The sequence below is a fragment of the Populus nigra genome, chromosome 4 (assembly GCF_951802175.1).
Source record: "Populus nigra chromosome 4, ddPopNigr1.1, whole genome shotgun sequence".
Taxonomy (NCBI): domain Eukaryota; kingdom Viridiplantae; phylum Streptophyta; class Magnoliopsida; order Malpighiales; family Salicaceae; genus Populus; species Populus nigra.
In genome coordinates, this window is record NC_084855.1 from 4,024,921 (window position 1) to 4,044,574 (window position 19,654).

The 19,654-nt window shown below is 36.4% G+C and overlaps 1 protein-coding gene across 1 annotated transcript; it reads left to right on the forward strand.

Annotated features, from left to right (window-relative positions):
- The first annotated feature begins 951 nt into the window (after positions 1-951).
- On the forward strand, positions 952-17,875 carry LOC133691508 (callose synthase 7-like). The gene is made up of 42 exons (XM_062112044.1): positions 952-1,376; positions 1,495-1,595; positions 2,957-3,069; positions 3,192-3,279; positions 3,376-3,486; positions 3,584-3,736; positions 4,446-4,535; positions 4,636-4,727; positions 4,815-4,938; positions 5,977-6,111; positions 6,196-6,272; positions 6,350-6,437; positions 6,847-6,966; positions 7,046-7,163; positions 7,477-7,808; positions 7,968-8,020; positions 8,226-8,286; positions 9,282-9,363; positions 9,447-9,496; positions 9,599-9,685; positions 9,879-9,986; positions 10,204-10,298; positions 10,388-10,469; positions 10,561-10,718; positions 10,824-10,947; positions 11,080-11,186; positions 11,283-11,394; positions 11,490-11,641; positions 12,007-12,116; positions 12,205-12,312; positions 12,419-12,487; positions 12,604-12,790; positions 12,884-12,995; positions 13,450-13,572; positions 13,651-13,769; positions 13,889-13,972; positions 14,864-14,976; positions 15,055-15,284; positions 15,979-16,776; positions 16,889-16,939; positions 17,178-17,363; positions 17,456-17,875. The coding sequence occupies exons 1-42, from the start codon at positions 1,157-1,159 to the stop codon at positions 17,753-17,755; spliced, it is 5,823 nt and encodes a 1,940-aa protein (XP_061968028.1). The 5' UTR covers positions 952-1,156; the 3' UTR covers positions 17,756-17,875.
- The last annotated feature ends 1,779 nt before the right edge of the window (positions 17,876-19,654 follow it).

A 19,654-nucleotide genomic window follows, 5' to 3' on the forward strand; every position in this document is an offset into this window, starting at 1 on the left:
TATCCAGTCTTCTACATGTATGGCTCTCTCTCCCTTGCCAGAATCATATAATAGTAGGATTAGGATATATAAATTTAACAAGGAGACGGTGACTCAATGGTTCAGTCCACGCATTCTCAAAATTTCATCAATAACTTTTGTACTTTTTCACTTGATCTTATAACTTCTCGGCCCATTGAATATTCAACTTAATTGACCCCACTAGATGTCAGTCTCGCTGGGCAGAAAGGTTACATGTGCCTCCTGCAATTTCTCACTTTCTTGGTTTTGCTTCATTTTTTTATGAATTTCACAAGCACAAGATTAAGATTTCAAGCGGAAAAAAAAAGATATTGGGAAGGGGCAAGATGCTTAATGGAGCTAAATCAAGGATCAATGAATGATTTAAAGACAGCAAGAGGAGGAGGCTAAATCCAAGAAAATAAAGGAAAAGAAGGGCGGCTTCTTTCACTAATACACTCGTGTAAAGACTTCACCAAACAAAATTATATAGCGTTTTCGAGCCCAGAGTAAAATTATCCTCAGCATGCTTGTATAATGCTCGATTTTCCATATTTATATGAGGCCACAAATATCATAGATCGATCTCACATGGTGAGGGAGATGAGCCAGAGTTTTGGAGTAAAAATTTAAAGTGTAAGGACTAAAAGTAACCCTTCCAAAACGCCAAGGACCGGACCGCCAATAATTCTCTGCATTCTAAAATTCCTAACGTTCAATTTTTTTCATTTGAAAGTATATCGAATATTTTTTTTATTTTTTTAAAATTTATTTTCCATAATAACGCATCACAAAACGATGAAACCATCTCTCCCCGCCTTTAACAATTCCCGCCAGCATCCACTTTACTTACGAAAAGCAGATGGAACTGCTGTCTGTTCCTCATGTAACTCAAAAGAAAAAGAAGCACCGTCCTATAAAAATAACCTCTAAGTTCAATTCTTTTCTTGCCACCAGAGCAATCACCCACTCACTTTGCCCCACTCCAGACTCAAAGCATCAATCTTTCTGCTTCTGTCTCTCTCTACAAAAACAGAACGGCCTCTCTCGTTTTCACTACCTTCAACCAACCCTAACAACTCGAACAAGATACCGAAACTCAAAGAAACTCCCAAACCTGAAAATATAACGCATTGTACGTCCTCGTTGATTGGTGATGGCGAGTTCGAGCGGGACCAAGAATGACGCAGGTCCGGCGCCGCGGTCGCTGTCTCGGAGAATGACGTCGCGAGCACCGACGATGATATTGGATCTTCCTGACGAGGTTAGCGCCTCCGTTGACAGTGAGCTTGTGCCGTCTTCTTTGGCCAGTATCGCTCCTATTCTTCGCGTTGCTAATGAGATTGAGAAGGACAATCCACGCGTCGCTTATCTCTGTACGTAACCTCCTCCACCTCTCCTTTGCATACCTCTTTCTTTCTTTCTTTTTCCCTCCTGGATAAACAATTAATTGCATAATGGCTTTTATATTCATCTATGTTTTTGTGCAAGCAGGCCGATTCCATGCATTTGAGAAAGCTCATAAGATGGATCAGACGTCGAGTGGACGTGGAGTTCGACAGTTCAAGACCTATCTGCTTCACAGGCTTGAGAGGGTATAATAACTGATTTTTTTTTAGAAAAATATTTTGTTCAGGTTTCATTGCTGGGGATTTTAGGAATGATTGTGGTGTTCTTCTCGAATGAAATTTGTTTCTTATAGCTGTTTTCTTCTCTTTTCTTTGTTTCAAGTACCAACGAAGTGAATTTGTATAGCTGCATTGGTTGTGAATTTTCTTAGTATTCTCGATGAATTCCCTTTTGTTAATTTTAGCATTTTTGAACTTTTAACCGGCAGGCATATTCACTCCTCGGCAGCTGGTAAATTTATAAAAAACTTACAGCAGTATTCAAGCTTAATTATCTGATATACACTGCACATAATTTGTGTTCTGAAGTTCAAGATTCCAGTTGAATTTTGTTCATGTGCCAATCGGGATCATACTATCAATCTAGGAAAATTTAGGCAGTTGTTTGATCACATATCCATAAAAAATAACTAAACTGCTTACCTGATGTTTTTATCCTACTTGTTTTAGGGTGCCTGAAGTTTTTAGTTCAACTGCTTTCCTGATTCTTAGTAAAAAAATAATTACCGTACTGCTGGCCTGTATCTCGAAGAAAGTCATTATGGCACTGCTTGCCTGACTTCTTGGAGCATTCTTGGCATACTAGCTGAAATTTGGTACGACTTATATAGCTAATCGGAACATTTTGGTTCAGATGCTCTTACAAAGTATTAGAAAATGCATGTATAGAGTCCTGTCTGATATTGTGTGGCGTTTGCATGATTCTGTTGGGCCTGAACATGAGTGGGACATTGCGCAATCTTACAATGAACTGGATATATGAAGGTCCAGTGTAGCATTATACAGCGTGTTGCTTTCTCACTAACCAACAGAAGCCTTATCGTTAGATGCACTAACCATGAGAACAATTTGTATAATCCTGTTCATGATGCTCTGCAGCATAGATGGATTGCTATTTATGTGATTGTTTTCTACTCTGGCATTTCTTTGATTTCAAATTCTTGTTTGATATCCCATTCTTGTCCAAATTCGTTAAATTGTAAAAAAATATATGTTCCGTAATTTATTTATTTTGTTCTCTTACTCTCCTGGGGATTGCTCTTGACTGGATATATTGCCAAAGTAAACTGTAGTTTCGTTAAGAAGGAAAAAGTTGGCCTTTTGAAAATCAAATAATTGAGGAACTGCATAACCGATTGATGGTTTAGCCTAATCACAGTTTCCTAAAATGTAATTGGTCATTAGGTAACCTGTTCAACATATATACATACATACATACATATTTCAATAACACTTTCAGATTGCAATAGTCCTTTTATGAAAAAAGAAGATATTATCAGATTTCACAGGAAATGATTTTAGACCTTTTAAATTTCCCCTTTTTTTAGGATGAATTGGAAACAAAGCCTCAGCTGGCAAGAAATGATCCAAGAGAAATCCAGTTGTATTACCAAAGATTCTACGAGCAGAACATTAAAGATGCACAACATACAAAAAAACCGTGAGTCTTGATTAATTTTAAGGAGCTTACTTTCTTCTTTATTTTTTAGTCTAGTTGTTGTCTTGCCAAAGTTACTAAGCATTTATCATATCTTATTCTTTGTATCTTGTCAACTCTTGCAGGGAAGAGATGGTTAAAATTCTTCGCACTGCTACAGTATTATATGATGTGCTGCAAACGGTGGTACCAACAGGAAAAGTTGACAATGAGGTTTGTTTTGATTGCTTTCAGCATCCTGACATGAGTTCTTAAGGTATATGTTTTAGGTGCTTAATCATGGATGTTAAATTGGTTTTATTGTCACAGACAAGGAAATATGCTGACGATGTTGAGAGGAAAAGGGGACAGTATGAACACTATAACATTCTTCCACTGTATGCTGCCGGGGTAAAACCAGCGATCATGGAACTTCCAGAGGTTGGATATATGTACTATATGGAATCTTGTTTTGCTTGTGCTAACCACATTAATTATGAATGCCTGAAATTTATCATGGTCATCCTTGAAAATATAGATCAAAGCTGCACTTCATGCTCTACGTGATCTGGATAATCTTCCAATGCCCAGAATTACGCTGCCACATGTTTCCTCTGATGACTTGCCGAAGGAAAGTGTTAAATCTGTCAATGACATACTCGATTGGCTTTCATCCATTTTCGGGTTTCAGGTAACTTGCACATTCAGTTCTATCTTTGCAATATGTTTTCGTATTTACATCTAAAATGTCATCAGTTTTGGGTCTTTAGTTTGTTAGCTCTGAAGTAATCTGCATTTATAGCTTCTTCACGTTTAAGTTGCTTTAAGGACTCACAGACATGAATGCTTGGACCTTCGGGTTGCAGTTCACTATTATTCATATACTTTATTCCTTTTGAGAATTGGCAGCAGTATTGTTCTTCATGAAGCTAGGTGAATCTTATGTGGCAATGAGGAGATTGCAACGAAAGTAATAAAGAAATTAGTGCATCTCTTTTTAATGCTCGTGGAGAAAAAATCAGAATGTTTCTAAAAAGAACATTTGGAAAAGAAAAGAACTCTCCCTCCCTCTTCCCCTCTCCTCCAAATCATCAAAATGAGGCTAACATTTGGAAAAACAAGATTAGTGTTGCGTGGATTTGACAATTTGTTTATCTTGTTAGATATCTAGTGTGGGTTCAGTAATACCTTTGAGCTGCCACAAAAACATCAGAGTTTTGATGGTTATAACGAAACTTGTGTGCCATGTTCATATAACCGAGTCAGCTTTATGCATAAAAGAATTCTGATTCAGTTATATTTCCTTATATTCTTATCTCATCTATAAAGTTCAACGAAACGAACATTAGTTTATCTAACTATATAATGCTTCTTCTTTTTTATCTTGTGGGGGATCAAAGCGAGGAAATGTGGCAAATCAGAGGGAGCACCTGATATTGCTACTAGCAAATATGGATGTAAGGAATAGGAGTCTTGATGATTATACTGCGGTAAAAGCTTGATCGCTTTCTTCTATTCTCTCTATAGAAGCTTTTTTGTTGACATCTTTATATCATTTTCTTTCAAAGATTGAATTAAAGCTTATTGCAGCTCAATAGTAGGACCATACAGAAATTGTTGGATAAGATTTTCAAGAATTATCGTTCATGGTGTAACTATTTGCGATGTAAATCAAATCTTAAGTAAGTTATTGTGCCACTGTGTCTTAAGTTAGATTTCAGTAGGTATGGTGTATTATTTCAGGTGGCTGAAGTTTTTTGATCTTGCAGGTTTCCTGAAAAGTCTGACACCCAACAGCTAAAGCTTATTTACATTGCACTCTATCTTCTTATATGGGGTGAAGCTTCCAATATACGATTCATGCCAGAATGCATTTGCTATATCTTCCACAAAGTACGTTTTTTATAAGACCTTTTCATGGACTACTGTCAAGTTTGAATTAAATAATATTAGCATGGCACACGCACACCCGCACACACACACATGTTATTCGTTTCATTCAACATAACATCTTGTATAGGAATTATGATTCACATGTTCCAGCAGCATTGTAGGCCTTTGTTTTTCCTGAAAGAGATAAATAAAATTAATTTTAAATGAATTAAAGAAAGGCGCTGGGTATTTTTTTTTTAATAGAAAAGGTATGATCTTCAACAGAAAAGGAATCCTGAATAAGTAGAGCACGGAAACTTTCTGTGGAGAACATAAAAGATTATAAAAAGAATTAAAAAAACAATGGCTTTCTAGTCTCATTTCATATCCACTAAAGAAACTCCTAAATGCCCCCAGATACATTGTACAACGAAGAAGCTAGGAAAATGATTGGTCCCACATTTATTATGTGAAAAAGGATTGATTTTTTCATACCACCGCAAATATTGCACATTTATACATAATTTTATAATCCTTTCTCTCCAAACCCACCAAATGCATAAAAAAAAAACTCTTCCATCTTGCTATTGTTGCTGATGCTCACCAGTGGTATCAGAAATTGTATTCTACATATCCCAAACCAGACAACAAAGTATCAAAAAAGGTCATGTGTCTACCCTTTATTAAGGCATATAAGAAAAGCATCATTTGAAAGTGCCTTATGAGGTCCTTTTACTTGTAATTAGTTGTTAGGATTATCTTAATCATCTACTATTGACCGAAATAAAGGTCTTAACCTTGGTTTCCAAATAGCAGAATCAATCTGTCTCTTTTGCTTGTTACGAGTTTTACAAAATCAGTTTACCGGAAGCATTTGTGCCAATTATGATAGCAGAATCATTGGAAATTAATCTTTGGCATATAATTCTCCTATCTTGGAAAAGCAAATGAAACATTCTTAGGCTGGTATCTGTTTAGCTTCCTACATAATGATTTTTTGATGTTCCATATCTGTTTTGTATGCGAGTGTAATGCTCTCCTTATTTCCCTATGTATAAGATGGCACATGAAGTCTATGGAATATTGTTTAGCAACGTGCATCCTGTTAGTGGGGAGACATATGAGACAGCAGCACCTGATGATGAAGCCTTTCTGAGGAATGTTATAACCCCAATCTATCAGGTTTTGCGCAAGGTATTTTTTAACTCAATTTTTTGCTTATTATTTAACCTTCAATTACATGTTACATCTGGAAAATAATTTCATTTCCTTAAAAAGGAAGCAAGGAGAAACAAAGGAGGCAAGGCTAGCCATTCAAAATGGAGAAATTATGATGATTTGAATGAGTACTTCTGGTGAGATCCTTTGAAGAGTAAGTTTTGTTCCCACATTTAGTCAAGATTACTGACAGTCAACTTTTTTTATCTTTTAGGTCTGATAGGTGTCTTAAATTAAATTGGCCAATGGACGTTAAAGCAGATTTTTTTGTTCATTCTGACGACATTCCACGTGCAAAAGAGGTATCTCTCTCTTCTATTCCCCTCCCCACAAAACCAAAAAAGGAGGTTAAGGCATCAGAAAATATTCCGGACTCCAGTGTGTTGTAGCCTTTTACTGAAGCATGTGAACAATTGTGCTTCACAAAAATGAGAAATTACGGAGCATGGTGTTTGTCATCAACTGTTTCTCGCTGATCTTTAAATTCATCACCATTTTTTAAACATCTTTCAACTGGTTTGTTTTTTATTCCTCTAAAACGTGATGTAATGATGTTTTTTAAGCCATCGATAATTATGTTAGTCTCTAATGTTGAACTCTTGAACTTCTTCCGTGTTCCTGAATTTTTATATTTTATGTGTTCCCTTGGGGAGTGGTTTATCATGCATTTCTTCCAAGTATTTTTTGTTGAAGTTTTTGTGCTTCTTGCAGAGACCTAACCAAAGCACTGGAAAGAGGAAGCCTAAAACTAATTTTGTTGAAGTCCGCACCTTTTGGCACCTCTTTAGAAGTTTTGATCGAATGTGGATATTTCTTATATTGGCTTTGCAGGTGGCCTAAAATGTTTTGAGTTAATGCGTTCAATCAATTTTTCTGCTAGGAATCAACTGAATATGAACTTGTTTTCCAGGCTATGATAATTGTTGCTTGGAGTCCTTCTGGATCTATTATAGCCTTTTTCGATGAGGATGTCTTCAAAAGTGTTTTGAGCATCTTTATTACTTCTGCATTCCTTAATCTTCTGCAAGGTATTGGTGAAATTCTCAAAAAAAAAAATTCCTTTCCAGAAAAGATTGTTTTTTGTTATTTTAATTTTTATTGCTTTTATTCCATTGGAAAGGAAAAACTTTGCTTGCTTTATTTTCAAGCGAATTAGCAGTTCTTGTGGAATGTGGACATCAACCAAATGAAAGAAATCCTTAAGGCAATTTCTAAAGTTATATGAAACCTTAACATGAATTTTAAAAGTTTTCCAGATGTCTATATCCTGCAATGGTTGTGTGTTGTAGATTGAGCAACATTTCTGGTTTTCCCTTGACATTTTCACCTTTTCTTTTGCAGCTTTTCTGGATATAATTCTGAGTCTTAATGCATGGAGGAGCTTAAAAGCCACACAAATACTGCGGTATCTTCTGAAGTTTGTTGTGGCTGTTGCATGGGCTGTGGTTCTGCCAATTGGTTATTCAAGCTCTGTGTTGAATCCAACAGGACTTGTAAAGTTCTTTAGCACCTGGTCTATGGATTGGCAGAACCAGTCATTTTATACCTATGCCATTGCAATTTATTTGATACCCAATATACTGGCTGCCATATTTTTTTTTCTTCCGCCTTTACGGAGAACCATGGAACGTTCAAACTGGCGGATTGTCACTCTTATTATGTGGTGGGCTCAGGCAAGCATGTTTAGCACTGTTACTTCTGACTCAAGTGTTTGTGTGCATATGTGTGTGTGTGTGTGTGTGTGTTTCTGGTTTGGTTGATATTCTAGATTTTGTTTATTTTTCCCTCTTCAACCTAGGGGTTGCTTTAAATATTTGTTTGCCTACCTGCAGCCAAAATTATTTGTAGGAAGAGGCATGCATGAGGATATGTTCTCACTTCTGAAGTAAGAAAACAAACGTTATTGATTGTTATTTTATTTTCATTTTTATTTTTTAGGAGGGGATTAGTGAGGTTACTAGAAAGTTGCATTATTTGGTGCAAATATTTAATTTATGTTAGAATTCTTGTTGGGACATTCAATATGAATTTGATTCTGCTATAAATTAGAGATTCTTTCTCCTAAAATCTTGATTTTCTCCTATGCACAGGTATACACTGTTTTGGATCCTGCTGATAATCTGCAAGCTAGCATTTAGCTACTATGTGGAGGTTTTCTCTCCTTGAACACCTTAGTTGTTGAATTTCAGTACTCCTTTGGATAAGATTTTGGTAATAGTATTCTGAGTTTAAATGCATTAAGTACTCACAAAACACACATCCATGTGCATACATAGAGATGTTATAAGTTTGCTTATATGCATGTTTTTAAAATTTGGATATATACACATGAAACGAAGATATTCAGATAAAGAGCATGGAATTGTCATGAATAAGTTTAGGATGAACTCTGAAGTCTTTCCGCCGCCACCTAAAAGGGTGTTCCTCTTGTTGCATAGCATGCCACATATATTTGTACTTCTCAAATTAAAGAACAGTTGCATGCAGTGTAGGGTTGGGAGTTGAGGGATAGAAACTTGACTTCCTGAAATTTACATTATTTGGAACACCCTTTGGATGCAGTTGCCATGTGAGATATTTTAAATTGCTCCAAGGATCAAACTCTTAGTTACATGGCTAATACGAGAGAAAGAAATACAATTCCTGAGACAGAGGGTATTGAAGCCTGTGTATAATACTAGGAGAGACACAGTTTCCTGAATTTTCTTCATTTGTTCCAGAAACAGATAACCCTACTATGGGAAAGTAGGGTGAAAGTGCCAAACTTTTCTGGCCTTATCTCGTATGATTGAAATCTTTTGCCACTAGCACATAAGGAATTCTTAGATGCTGACTACCATTCTAATAGTAAGAAGGAATACAACTTCTTTTTACATTTCTCAGGAACCTTTACCTTAATAATAAAAACTAAGATATTTTTTAACAAAAAAAGTGCCAAAAACAAGCTGGTAAAATCCTATACTTATCAATGATTGCACTTCTCGTGAATTTTCGCAGCAATTATACTATGGATGTGGCAAAATAGAAAAAGAGATTCTATATTTGTCCATTCTATAGGTTCTTTACTTTTTATGTGGACGTGTTTTCTTTGTTGATCTGTCAAATTCATTCTGCTTATAACCTGTATCCTGCATATTTGTGAATAGATACTGCCTCTAGTTGAACCAACAAAGTTGATTATGGAGATTACAGTTGATAACTATCAATGGCATGAATTCTTTCCTCGACGTAATACTTCACCCTTTTCAATGACTATTTGTACTTCTTTCATCATGAAACTGTAACTAAGTCATATTTTGAAATTGTTGTAGTTACGCATAACATTGGTGTTGTTATCTCAATATGGGCCCCTGTTCTTCTGGTAAGTGGACTGAATAAGAGGTTCAATTAGGAAAGAGAAATTTCATAGCATTATGTTACATTACAAACTTTTTCAATAAGGTAAATTCCGTTATTGTGTTAGGTTTATTTTTTGGATGCACAAATATGGTATGCCATATTTTCTACACTTGTTGGTGGGATTCAAGGAGCATTCAACCATTTGGGTGAGGTTGGTGGTCATTTTTTCCTCCTATAATGATATATTAGCAATTATATGATGTGCAATGATCCTATTAACCCAACATTGTTTTGATTGTTATAAGAGATCTGAAATCCTAGTTCATATTTGATTGTATGGAAATTATCACTTTACAAATGGCGGTTTTGATCGTGCATTACACTTGTAACTTTTGATTTTCCAGATAAGGACACTAGGGATGTTAAGGTCCAGATTTGAATCAGTGCCTTCAGCTTTCAGTCGCCATCTTGTGCCATCGTCAGATGAGGATGTTTCAGGGGACCATGTGATGGTAGCAATTCTAACAAATCTATGTAGTAGTTTGCTTATCTGCGCTGGCTGTCTGATATATATATATCTTCTTTTTTTTCATGATGTTCCTTTTGGATGCATTTTGTTCCAAATACAAAAGCAGCAATATTATTTGGTCTTCCTACTTATTTTATACTGCAATCAATTGGAACTTTCTCCTTTGTCTTTGGCTAAATTGACAGTTCTCTTCATGTCAGGATGAGCAACACGAAAGAAAAAATATTGTAAATTTTTCACATGTGTGGAATGAGTTCATATATTCCTTGAGAGCAGAAGATCTGATCAGCAATCAGTTGAGACTCTTCTTGCTAAATAATTATTCAATATGTCAAGTGCATCATATTCTATAGTTGTAAGATTTTAATTTACTTCACTGTTCAGTGAAAGAGATTTGCTGCTTGTGCCGTATTCTTCAAGTGATGTCTCTGTCGTGCAGTGGCCTCCTTTTTTGCTTGCTAGCAAGGTAATACCTTCTGTCATTGTTATTCTTAATGTTTGTACTCAATGCAAATCCAATTCCAATTTATTTCAATGTGTTGATTGACACACGACAGATTCCTATAGCATTGGATATGGCAAAAGATTTCAAGGGGAAGGAGGACGCTGAGTTGTATAAGAAGATGGACGATTATATGCAATCAGCAGTAACTGAGTGTTATGAGACATTGAGGGACATAATAGATGGCCTTCTGGAAGATAGTGCAGATAAGATGTAAGAAGCATCTGTCTTGTGAGCTTGAGTCTCGCGAGTAATATTAGATGAATATGGCCATATATGATTGATTATTTATCCCTTTTTTTTTTATTTTCTAAATAGGATTGTAAGGCAGATATGTTATGAAGTAGACGTGAGCATACAACAACATCAGTTTTTGAATAAATTCCGGATGAGTGGATTGCCTATGCTTAGTGAATATCTGGAGAGATTTCTAAAATTCTTGGTAATGTGCTTTCTTTATGCTTTCATTTTTTTTTTCCTTTTTCTTTAATTTCTGAGCATTTTAGCTTGTAACTTGTCATTGTGATCTGCACTTGCTCATTTTTTAGTGCTCACACTAGAATCTTTTTGACAGCTAAGTGATCATGACGATGCTGATGACATGTACAAATCTCAGATAATTAATGCTCTCCAGTCTATTATAGAAGTTATCACTCAAGATATCATGACGCATGGCCATGAGTAAGCTCTGAATGATAACTAATTTACTGGGGATGTCAAAATGGTTGTGACAGACTGAACTGTGATTACTAAACGTTTAGATACATATCCCTGCAGAATCCTGGAAAGAGCTCACACTGTTACCACAGGGGATGAAAGTAGTGTAAGAGAACAGAGGTTTGGAAGGATAAATACAGACCTTACACATAACAAGTACTGGACGGATAAGGTTTTCCTCATACTTGCGTATTTTTTTTACAAATGTCATGTTATGATTTCACATATACATTTTTAATTTCTTACTGTTTTATACTTCTCCCGTAGGTCATTAGGCTCCATTTACTTTTGACTACCAAGGAATCTGCCATAAATGTGCCCTCGAACTTGGATGCTCGTCGCCGAATAACTTTCTTTGCAAATTCCTTATTCATGAACATGCCGAAGGCTCCAAAAGTCCGAGACATGTTCTCTTTTAGGTGAGTGATTGAACAATGTGAAACTTGTAAGCAAAAATGTTATAGATGGGAGTAGCTTTTGTCTATACTTTCATCATGGCAACAACAAGTTCTAAAATAAATCATTTTCAACAATGTTCATGGCTTTTTGCCACAATCGGGTCAGAAATGAAGAAATGGTACCATTCTCATGCAAACATGATAATGATGGTGTTAATAAGGATTACAAAGTTTCTTCTCTCATTCACTATCTTTATAAATGGTCATATTCTTCTATACTTCTCATTTTCTTCCGTATAGATGATCATTCATTGGTCATAAATAGAAGGTTACTTGTTTTCATTTTTTTCTGCTCTGACTTTTGATGTATTTTTTGATATTATTAGTGTTTTGACTCCATATTACAAAGAAGATGTTCTTTATTCTGATGACGAACTTCACAAGGAAAATGAAGATGGGATAACAATTTTGTTCTACCTAAAGACCATATATCGTGGTGAGTGAGTTTTGCACCAGTTCCTGCATCACACTTTTGGTCGTTTATAATGGGGTTAACTTATCAAGCACAAATGACTACAAAACAGATGAATGGAAAAATTTTGAGGAACGCACAAATACATTTTCTTCCAAAGAGAAGATGGAGCTTACTCGTCAGTGGGTATCCTACAGGGGGCAGACCCTTGCTAGAACAGGTTTGAATAGTGAAGATTTTTGCAGCTGTACTTACCATCTTCATTTCTGGATGTTGACTAGGCTATCACGTAACCACTCATATTTATTTCTCAAATTTTTTTCCAGTGAGAGGGATGATGTACTATAGACAAGCCCTAGAACTTCAGTGCTTATTGGAATTTGCAGGAGACCATGGTTTGTGATTTCTTAACATATATACACATTATGATTTCTGAAATTTAGCATTTGATTCCATTGCCTCTAATGATTCATTCTCTTTTTGATAAACTAATCACCCTTTTTCTTTGCAGCTGTTTTGAGTGCCTTCCGTACCTTGGACCATGAGCAGGATCAGAAAGCTTTCTTTGATCATGTACAAGCACTGGCTGATTTGAAGTTCACCTATGTTGTTTCCTGTCAGGTGTATGGAGCTCAGAAAAAATCCACTGAAGCCCGGGACCGAAGTTGTTACAGTAATATTCTGAATCTAATGCTAGCGTAAGTTAAAATTATGTCTCTATGCGTTACATGAAGTTCTCCATTTAAATGCAAAAGGTTGATGGAATCCTTAATTTAATAACATTATTGCAGGAATCCTTCGCTGCGTATTGCTTACATCGACGAGAGAGAGGTGACAGTTAATGGAAAATCTCAAAAATTGTATTACTCTGTTCTCGTCAAAGGAGGTGATAAGTTTGATGAGGTATGGGACTGATTCCTTGTTTGGTGCAGAATTTAAGTGTTGCTGGATTTCTATGATAAAATTTATTAGATTAATTGGTCACTTCCAGTTAAATTTATCACATTTCAAATTGCAATTAAGGTTTGGAAATTGCAGAGTTGTGTTCTGGAAAAAATCTAGTTAATGTCTGCAAGATAATCCTATGAAGTACTTTGTTATCTGCAGATGTAAATAAATTGTGCTGTAAAGGAATATTTTTAAGGAACAATTACATTTATGCGATGTTTCCCAACTGCTTAGTTTAGCACCTTCATTCATTTACTGAGAATGAGGAACATGTCCTGCCTTTGCGTTCTCAAGAAAGTTTTTGAGAGTAGTTGATTGTTAATGCTGCTCCAGTATTACAAGCTTCTTTTGCCATTTTTGTTCAATCTGAAACATGTTCTCTTATATGTCGTTCTTGTTACATTGCTAGGAAATCTACCGAATCAAGCTTCCAGGTCCTCCAACAGATATCGGTGAAGGAAAACCTGAGAATCAAAATCATGCCATTATCTTTACTCGTGGAGAAGCCTTACAGACTATAGACATGAATCAGGTGGTTAACTTTTTCTTTATCCTTTCATTTGTAAATTACATCACATAGTAATTCACTAAACTTTCCCTTTGTTTTCAGGACAATTACTTTGAAGAAGCTTTTAAAATGAGGAATGTGTTGGAGGAGCTTAAAAAATCTCATCGTAGGAAACAAAACCCTACGATTTTGGGTGTCAGGGAGCATATATTTACTGGAAGGTCAGCCTTACCATTTAATGGTTGTGCTAACACATGTTAGCATGCAAGAGAATTATGTTGTAGAACAATGCTGATTTTGACAGTATAAACCCTTATGTTTCTTCCCTTTCATTTGACAGTGTTTCATCACTTGCTTGGTTCATGTCCAATCAGGAGACCAGCTTTGTGACTATTGGCCAACGTGTTTTAGCTAGTCCTCTAAGGTAAGCCTAATTTTAGCCAGCAATCAATGTATAGTATTATATACAATTTACAATTTGAATGCTCTTTCCATCTGTTAAAATTTGTATCTGCGTACCTTTCTATTTTTTCCTTTTAATTCTCAAACATGGGATGAAAAAATTTCAAACCTCAGACAGATGATATTTCACTGCTTGAGGAAAATAAAATTCAAAATCACAAATCGCTCCTGGGAATCTCCCAAAAAACGGCCATCTTATGTGTAAATCACCACTTGACAGGTTCTCCCCTTTTCCTCAAAACAGACTTGTTTTGCTCATTGATCAGTACAAGTTATCTGAATCAACTTAACAATGAGCCTTGATCCAGGTTGAAAGTATTAAGAGACCACATGATTTTAAAAATTACTTACATAAAAGAGGACTCTAAAACTCCTTCAACTTTCAAATATAGGAAAAATTGCAAGCTTCAAATTATTTAGACACCCTGTGATGATTATTTGCTTGTCTTTAATGTCTTGAAATCAAAATGTCAAATAATTCGTCTGTCTTGAATTCTTTAATTTGCCTAGACAAGAATTCAATTAGTCCAACAGTTCTTTAATGAAGAAAGAGAGGTTCGATCCGTTTAGAGCAGAACAACTCAAATTTTACAGGAGCATGTTATTTTTTGTACTATTGGATGAAAATGGTGTCTTCTCTCTTGCTCGTGTCATAACAAACTATTTGGAGTGCCTCGTTTCCATTAACATGCAATGTTGTATTTTGCAGTTCTGTAGCATTTTTGTTGTTTTTGACGTACAATGTTGTATGTTGCTCTAATTAAAATATTCTGTCTCTAGCTCAAAAATCTAATTTAATTTTGTTCTATTACCACCGATTTAAGATTCTAACAAATGTTGTCTAACTTCATAGGGTACGATTCCATTACGGCCATCCTGATATATTTGACAGAATATTCCACATAACAAGGGGTGGCATAAGCAAAGCTTCAAAAATAATAAACTTAAGCGAGGATATATTTGCAGGTAATTTTATATGGGTTTGAACACTATTGCCATTAGATATAATTATCGTGTGATGGTTAAGCATTCGGATGTCTTCAGGATACAACACAACCCTACGTGGGGGATATGTAACGCATCATGAATATATCCAAGTAGGGAAAGGGCGTGATGTGGGGATGAATCAGATATCATCTTTTGAGGCAAAGGTTGCAAATGGAAATGGAGAGCAGACACTTAGCCGTGATGTTTATCGACTGGGGCGCCGTTTTGACTTCTACAGGATGCTCTCATTCTACTATACAACAGTTGGTTTCTATTTCAGTAGCATGGTATGTTGATCTTTATTTCACTGTCTTTGTGCCGAACAAAAGTCTAAGTTTCTTGCTTCCTTTTATAGTCTTCTTGACTACTACTGGTGGCATCTCTTTTTCTTTAAGTTTTCTGAGTTATGGTGGTTTGTTGGTCTCCTTGAGGAGTTCCACATCTGGAGCTTCAAGGTGATTTCATTCCCTTCATTACTTCTGTTTTAGGAAATGCCCTTATCTTCCTCCCTGTTTATGTTTTTTTTTTTTTTCAATTTAAAAAAGAAATGGATAACATAACTCTAACTAGGCTCCCCAGTAAATGTAGCTCAGATTATTCTTATCTACATATTCCAAGCTGCTTATTGAGGACGGAGCATCGTTTATGCTGGTATCAAAATATAAGCAATTAAACATTAAGAATAAGATCAGATTGTTTCAGATGGGGCCCTATGCTTCAGTCCTCTGTGGTGACCAATATTACGTAGTGATGGTTTCACAATTATTTCCTGCATTAATGAGGTACTAAAAAAAAGGAGACCCCAGTTTTATGGAATTCAAAAGCGCTAGATACCATTAGGTGATTCAGGGCACTTGGCCAGCTTGTTACTTGTGAAGCCATTTTAATATTCCTACCAAGATTTACTTCAAGTTTTATTATAACTACATGGAATGGAAAGTGTGTGTTATAGTTTGATTTGGTATGTTTTTGTCGTTTCAGGTAACTGTGATTACTGTATATGTGTTCTTATATGGACGCATATACATGGTACTGAGTGGATTAGATAGGGAGATTCTTAATGACCCGAGCATAAGTGAGAGCAAGGTCCTTGAACAGGCTATGGCTCCTCAATCCATTTTTCAGCTAGGCTTTTTTCTAGTGCTGCCCATGGTTATGGAAATTGGCTTGGAGAAAGGGTTCCGCACTGCTCTAGGTGATTTTGTCATTATGCAGCTACAGCTTGCATCTGTGTTCTTTACATTCCAGCTTGGAACCAAATCACATTATTTCGGAAGAACAATTCTTCATGGTGGTTCCAAATATCGAGCCACTGGGCGTGGCTTTGTTGTTTTCCATGCAAAGTTTGCAGAAAACTACAGGCTATACTCACGAAGTCACTTTGTTAAGGGATTGGAATTATTTATACTGCTGATCGTGTATGAAGTTTACGGGGCATCATATCGCAGTTCAAGTCTTTTTATGTTCATCACGTTATCCATGTGGTTCATGGTTGGATCCTGGTTGTTTGCTCCATTTGTGTTCAATCCATCTGGATTTGACTGGCAAAAAACAGTGGATGATTGGACAGATTGGAAACGGTGGATGGGCAATCGTGGTGGTATAGGAATTTCTCCTGATAAAAGCTGGGAATCATGGTGGGCTGGAGAACATGAACATCTCAGACACACAAATTTCAGGGGATGGTTGCTTGAAATAATCCTTGCATTTCGCTTCTTTATCTACCAATATGGCATTGTCTACCACCTTGATATATCCCATCACAGTAAAAGTTTGCTGGTACAATCCAAATTTGAGTGATGTTTTGTTATATGTTGGCCTATAACTTTTTGGTTGATTTCTGCTACCATAAACTAACTTCTCTACTATAAACTTAAAATCTTTATTGCAGGTTTACGGACTTTCGTGGATAGTTATGATTACTGCTCTTTTAGTCCTCAAGGTATGTGGCATGCCAATGGAACTCATGTAGAAAGTAAATGTGATTAGGAGGAGCTTGAATAAAAAAATCTAGCGTTGTATTTGAAAACTAGCAAATCAGCATTTTAAGCTTATATCTTGACCATTTGAATGAAGAATGTAGCGGTGTTCTCTAGTAAATTAATCTCAAGTAAGTTTGTGTCTATGCTTTATTTCTGAACTTAGTCTGCTGCTGTTTGTGTTTCAAACGTTGCTCTCAGATGGTATCAATGGGGAGAAGAAAATTCCGTACAGACTTTCAGCTCATGTTCAGGATTCTCAAGGCACTTCTATTTCTCGGCTTCATGTCAGTCATGACTGTTCTCTTCGTAGTTTGTGGTCTCACAATACAAGATTTATTTGCTGCCATCCTCGCGTTCATGCCCACGGGGTGGGCCCTTCTTCTTGTAAGTATACAAATTTTGTTCAAAATGTGTGATATATACTTCAAGGGTTCTCCTTCAGTTGGTCACTGCATGATTAAATCCTCTTTATATAGATTGGACAGGCATGCATGAGTTTGTTCAAGTGGATAGGATTCTGGGATTCGTTGAAGGAGCTAGCAAGGGCATACGAGTACATCATGGGCTTATTGCTTTTCATGCCAATAGCCATCTTGTCATGGTTCTCATTTGTTTCAGAGTTCCAAACTCGCCTGCTCTTCAATCAAGCATTTAGCAGAGGCCTCCAGATTTCTATGATTCTTGCAGGAAAGAAAGATGGAAGCGATACTGTAAAGAAAGATGTACCTGAAAAGAAAGAGGGCGCTGATGCAGGAAGGAAAGCACCATCTAACTAGATCTTCTACATTTCACTTTCATTTTGTTTATTCTGTCCTGTATCTAAAATTAGTTGGAAGTCCAAGAAAGATGGTAATTATTTTTACAAGATCGATTGATATGATCATTTTTTTTCTTTACGATGTAGGAGCTTTTTGACAAGATAATACAAGAGAAATTCTGAAATGTTTTCTGTATTTTTCACTAAGAGAGTTACAATATATATATATACATCAAGAAGTATCAAATCCCTGAATTCTAGGATTGAATAAACATAATCAGATCCTGTAAAATACTAGGCCTAGACAATAATTGAAATCTTTAGAGAGAATCAAGGGATATACAGCTATGACAGAAATTAAACAAGGAAAGAAGAATATAGTGACAGCTATGAAAGAAATAGAATAGGAAAAGGAGAATATACTGACAGCTACAAAAGACAGCTATTAAAAGAAAAGGAGAATATATTGACATCCCCCCTCAAATTGATGCGGGTAAGTCGAACAACATCAATTTGCTATTGAGAAACTTATGCCGTTGGCGTGTCAAGGCTTTTGTAAAGGCATCAGCTATTTGAAGATCAGTATTGAGATGAGGAAGAGTGATAACACCCCTAGTAAAGGCCTCCCGAATATAATGACAGTCCACCTCTATGTGCTTGGTGCGTTCATGGTAGACTGGATTTGCAGCGATTTGAATAGCACTAGTATTATCACCATGAAGTGGAGTAGGAGCAGTTTGGGGAAACCCAAGTTCAGAAATAAGACCACGTAACCACACAATTTCAGAACAAGCTGCAGACATGGCGCGATACTCAGCCTCGGTAGAAGATTTAGAGACACAATCCTGCTTCTTACACTTCCAAGAGATCAAGGCATCTCCAAGAAAAATGCACCAGCCTGTGAGAGACTTCCTAGTATCCGGGCAGCCAGCCCAATCCGCATCACTATAGGAAGTCAAGGTAAGAGTAGAATGTTTAGGAAAAAACAACCCACGAGTAGGGGAACCAATTAAGTATCTAATAAGACGACGAACTGCAGCAAGATGAAGATGTCGAGGTGCCTGCATAAATTTGCTAACTATATGGACAGCATAGGAGATATCAGGCCTGGTAATTGTTAGGTAGATAAGACTACCAACAAGTTGCCTATATAAAAAAGGATCAGGCAAAAGCTCGCCTTCATCTTTTCGGTATTTCACATTCACCTCCATTGGTGTATCAACAGCAGTAGCATCCTTTAAACCAGCTAGCTCAATGAGATCCTGAATATATTTATGTTGATTTAAGAACAAACCATGATCTCTAGAGTGAACTTCCAGCCCCAAAAAATATGTGAGATGTCCAAGATCTTTCATTTGAAATGTACTATGCAACATATGTTGAAGCTTGGTGATCAAACCAATGTCATTACCAGTGAGGATAATATCATCGACATAGACTAAGAGAAATACCATACCAGTGGTGGTCTTGTAAAAGAAAAGTGATGAATCATATTGACTTTGTGTGAAGGAGAAGGTGAGAAGAGTGTTGCGAAACTTCTCAAACCAGGCTCTAGGTGCCTGTTTCAACCCATACAAAGAGCGTCTTAGTTTGCAAACATCATTAGAAGCCTTTGTGGACATACCAGGTGGAAGTTGCATATAAATCTCTTCCTTAAGATCCCCATGCAAGAAGGCATTTGTGACATCCATCTGATATAAAGGCCAAGCTTTAGAGGCTGCAATAGCAAGAAGTGTTCTCACCGTAGTCATCTTAGCAACGGGTGCAAATGTTTCTTCATAGTCGAAGCCATATTGTTGTTTATTGCCAAGAGCAACCAATCTAGCTTTGTATCTATCCAAAGATCCATCAGACTTGAGTTTCACAGTATAAACCCACTTGCTACCAATGGGCTTGACATGTGGAGGACAAGAGATAA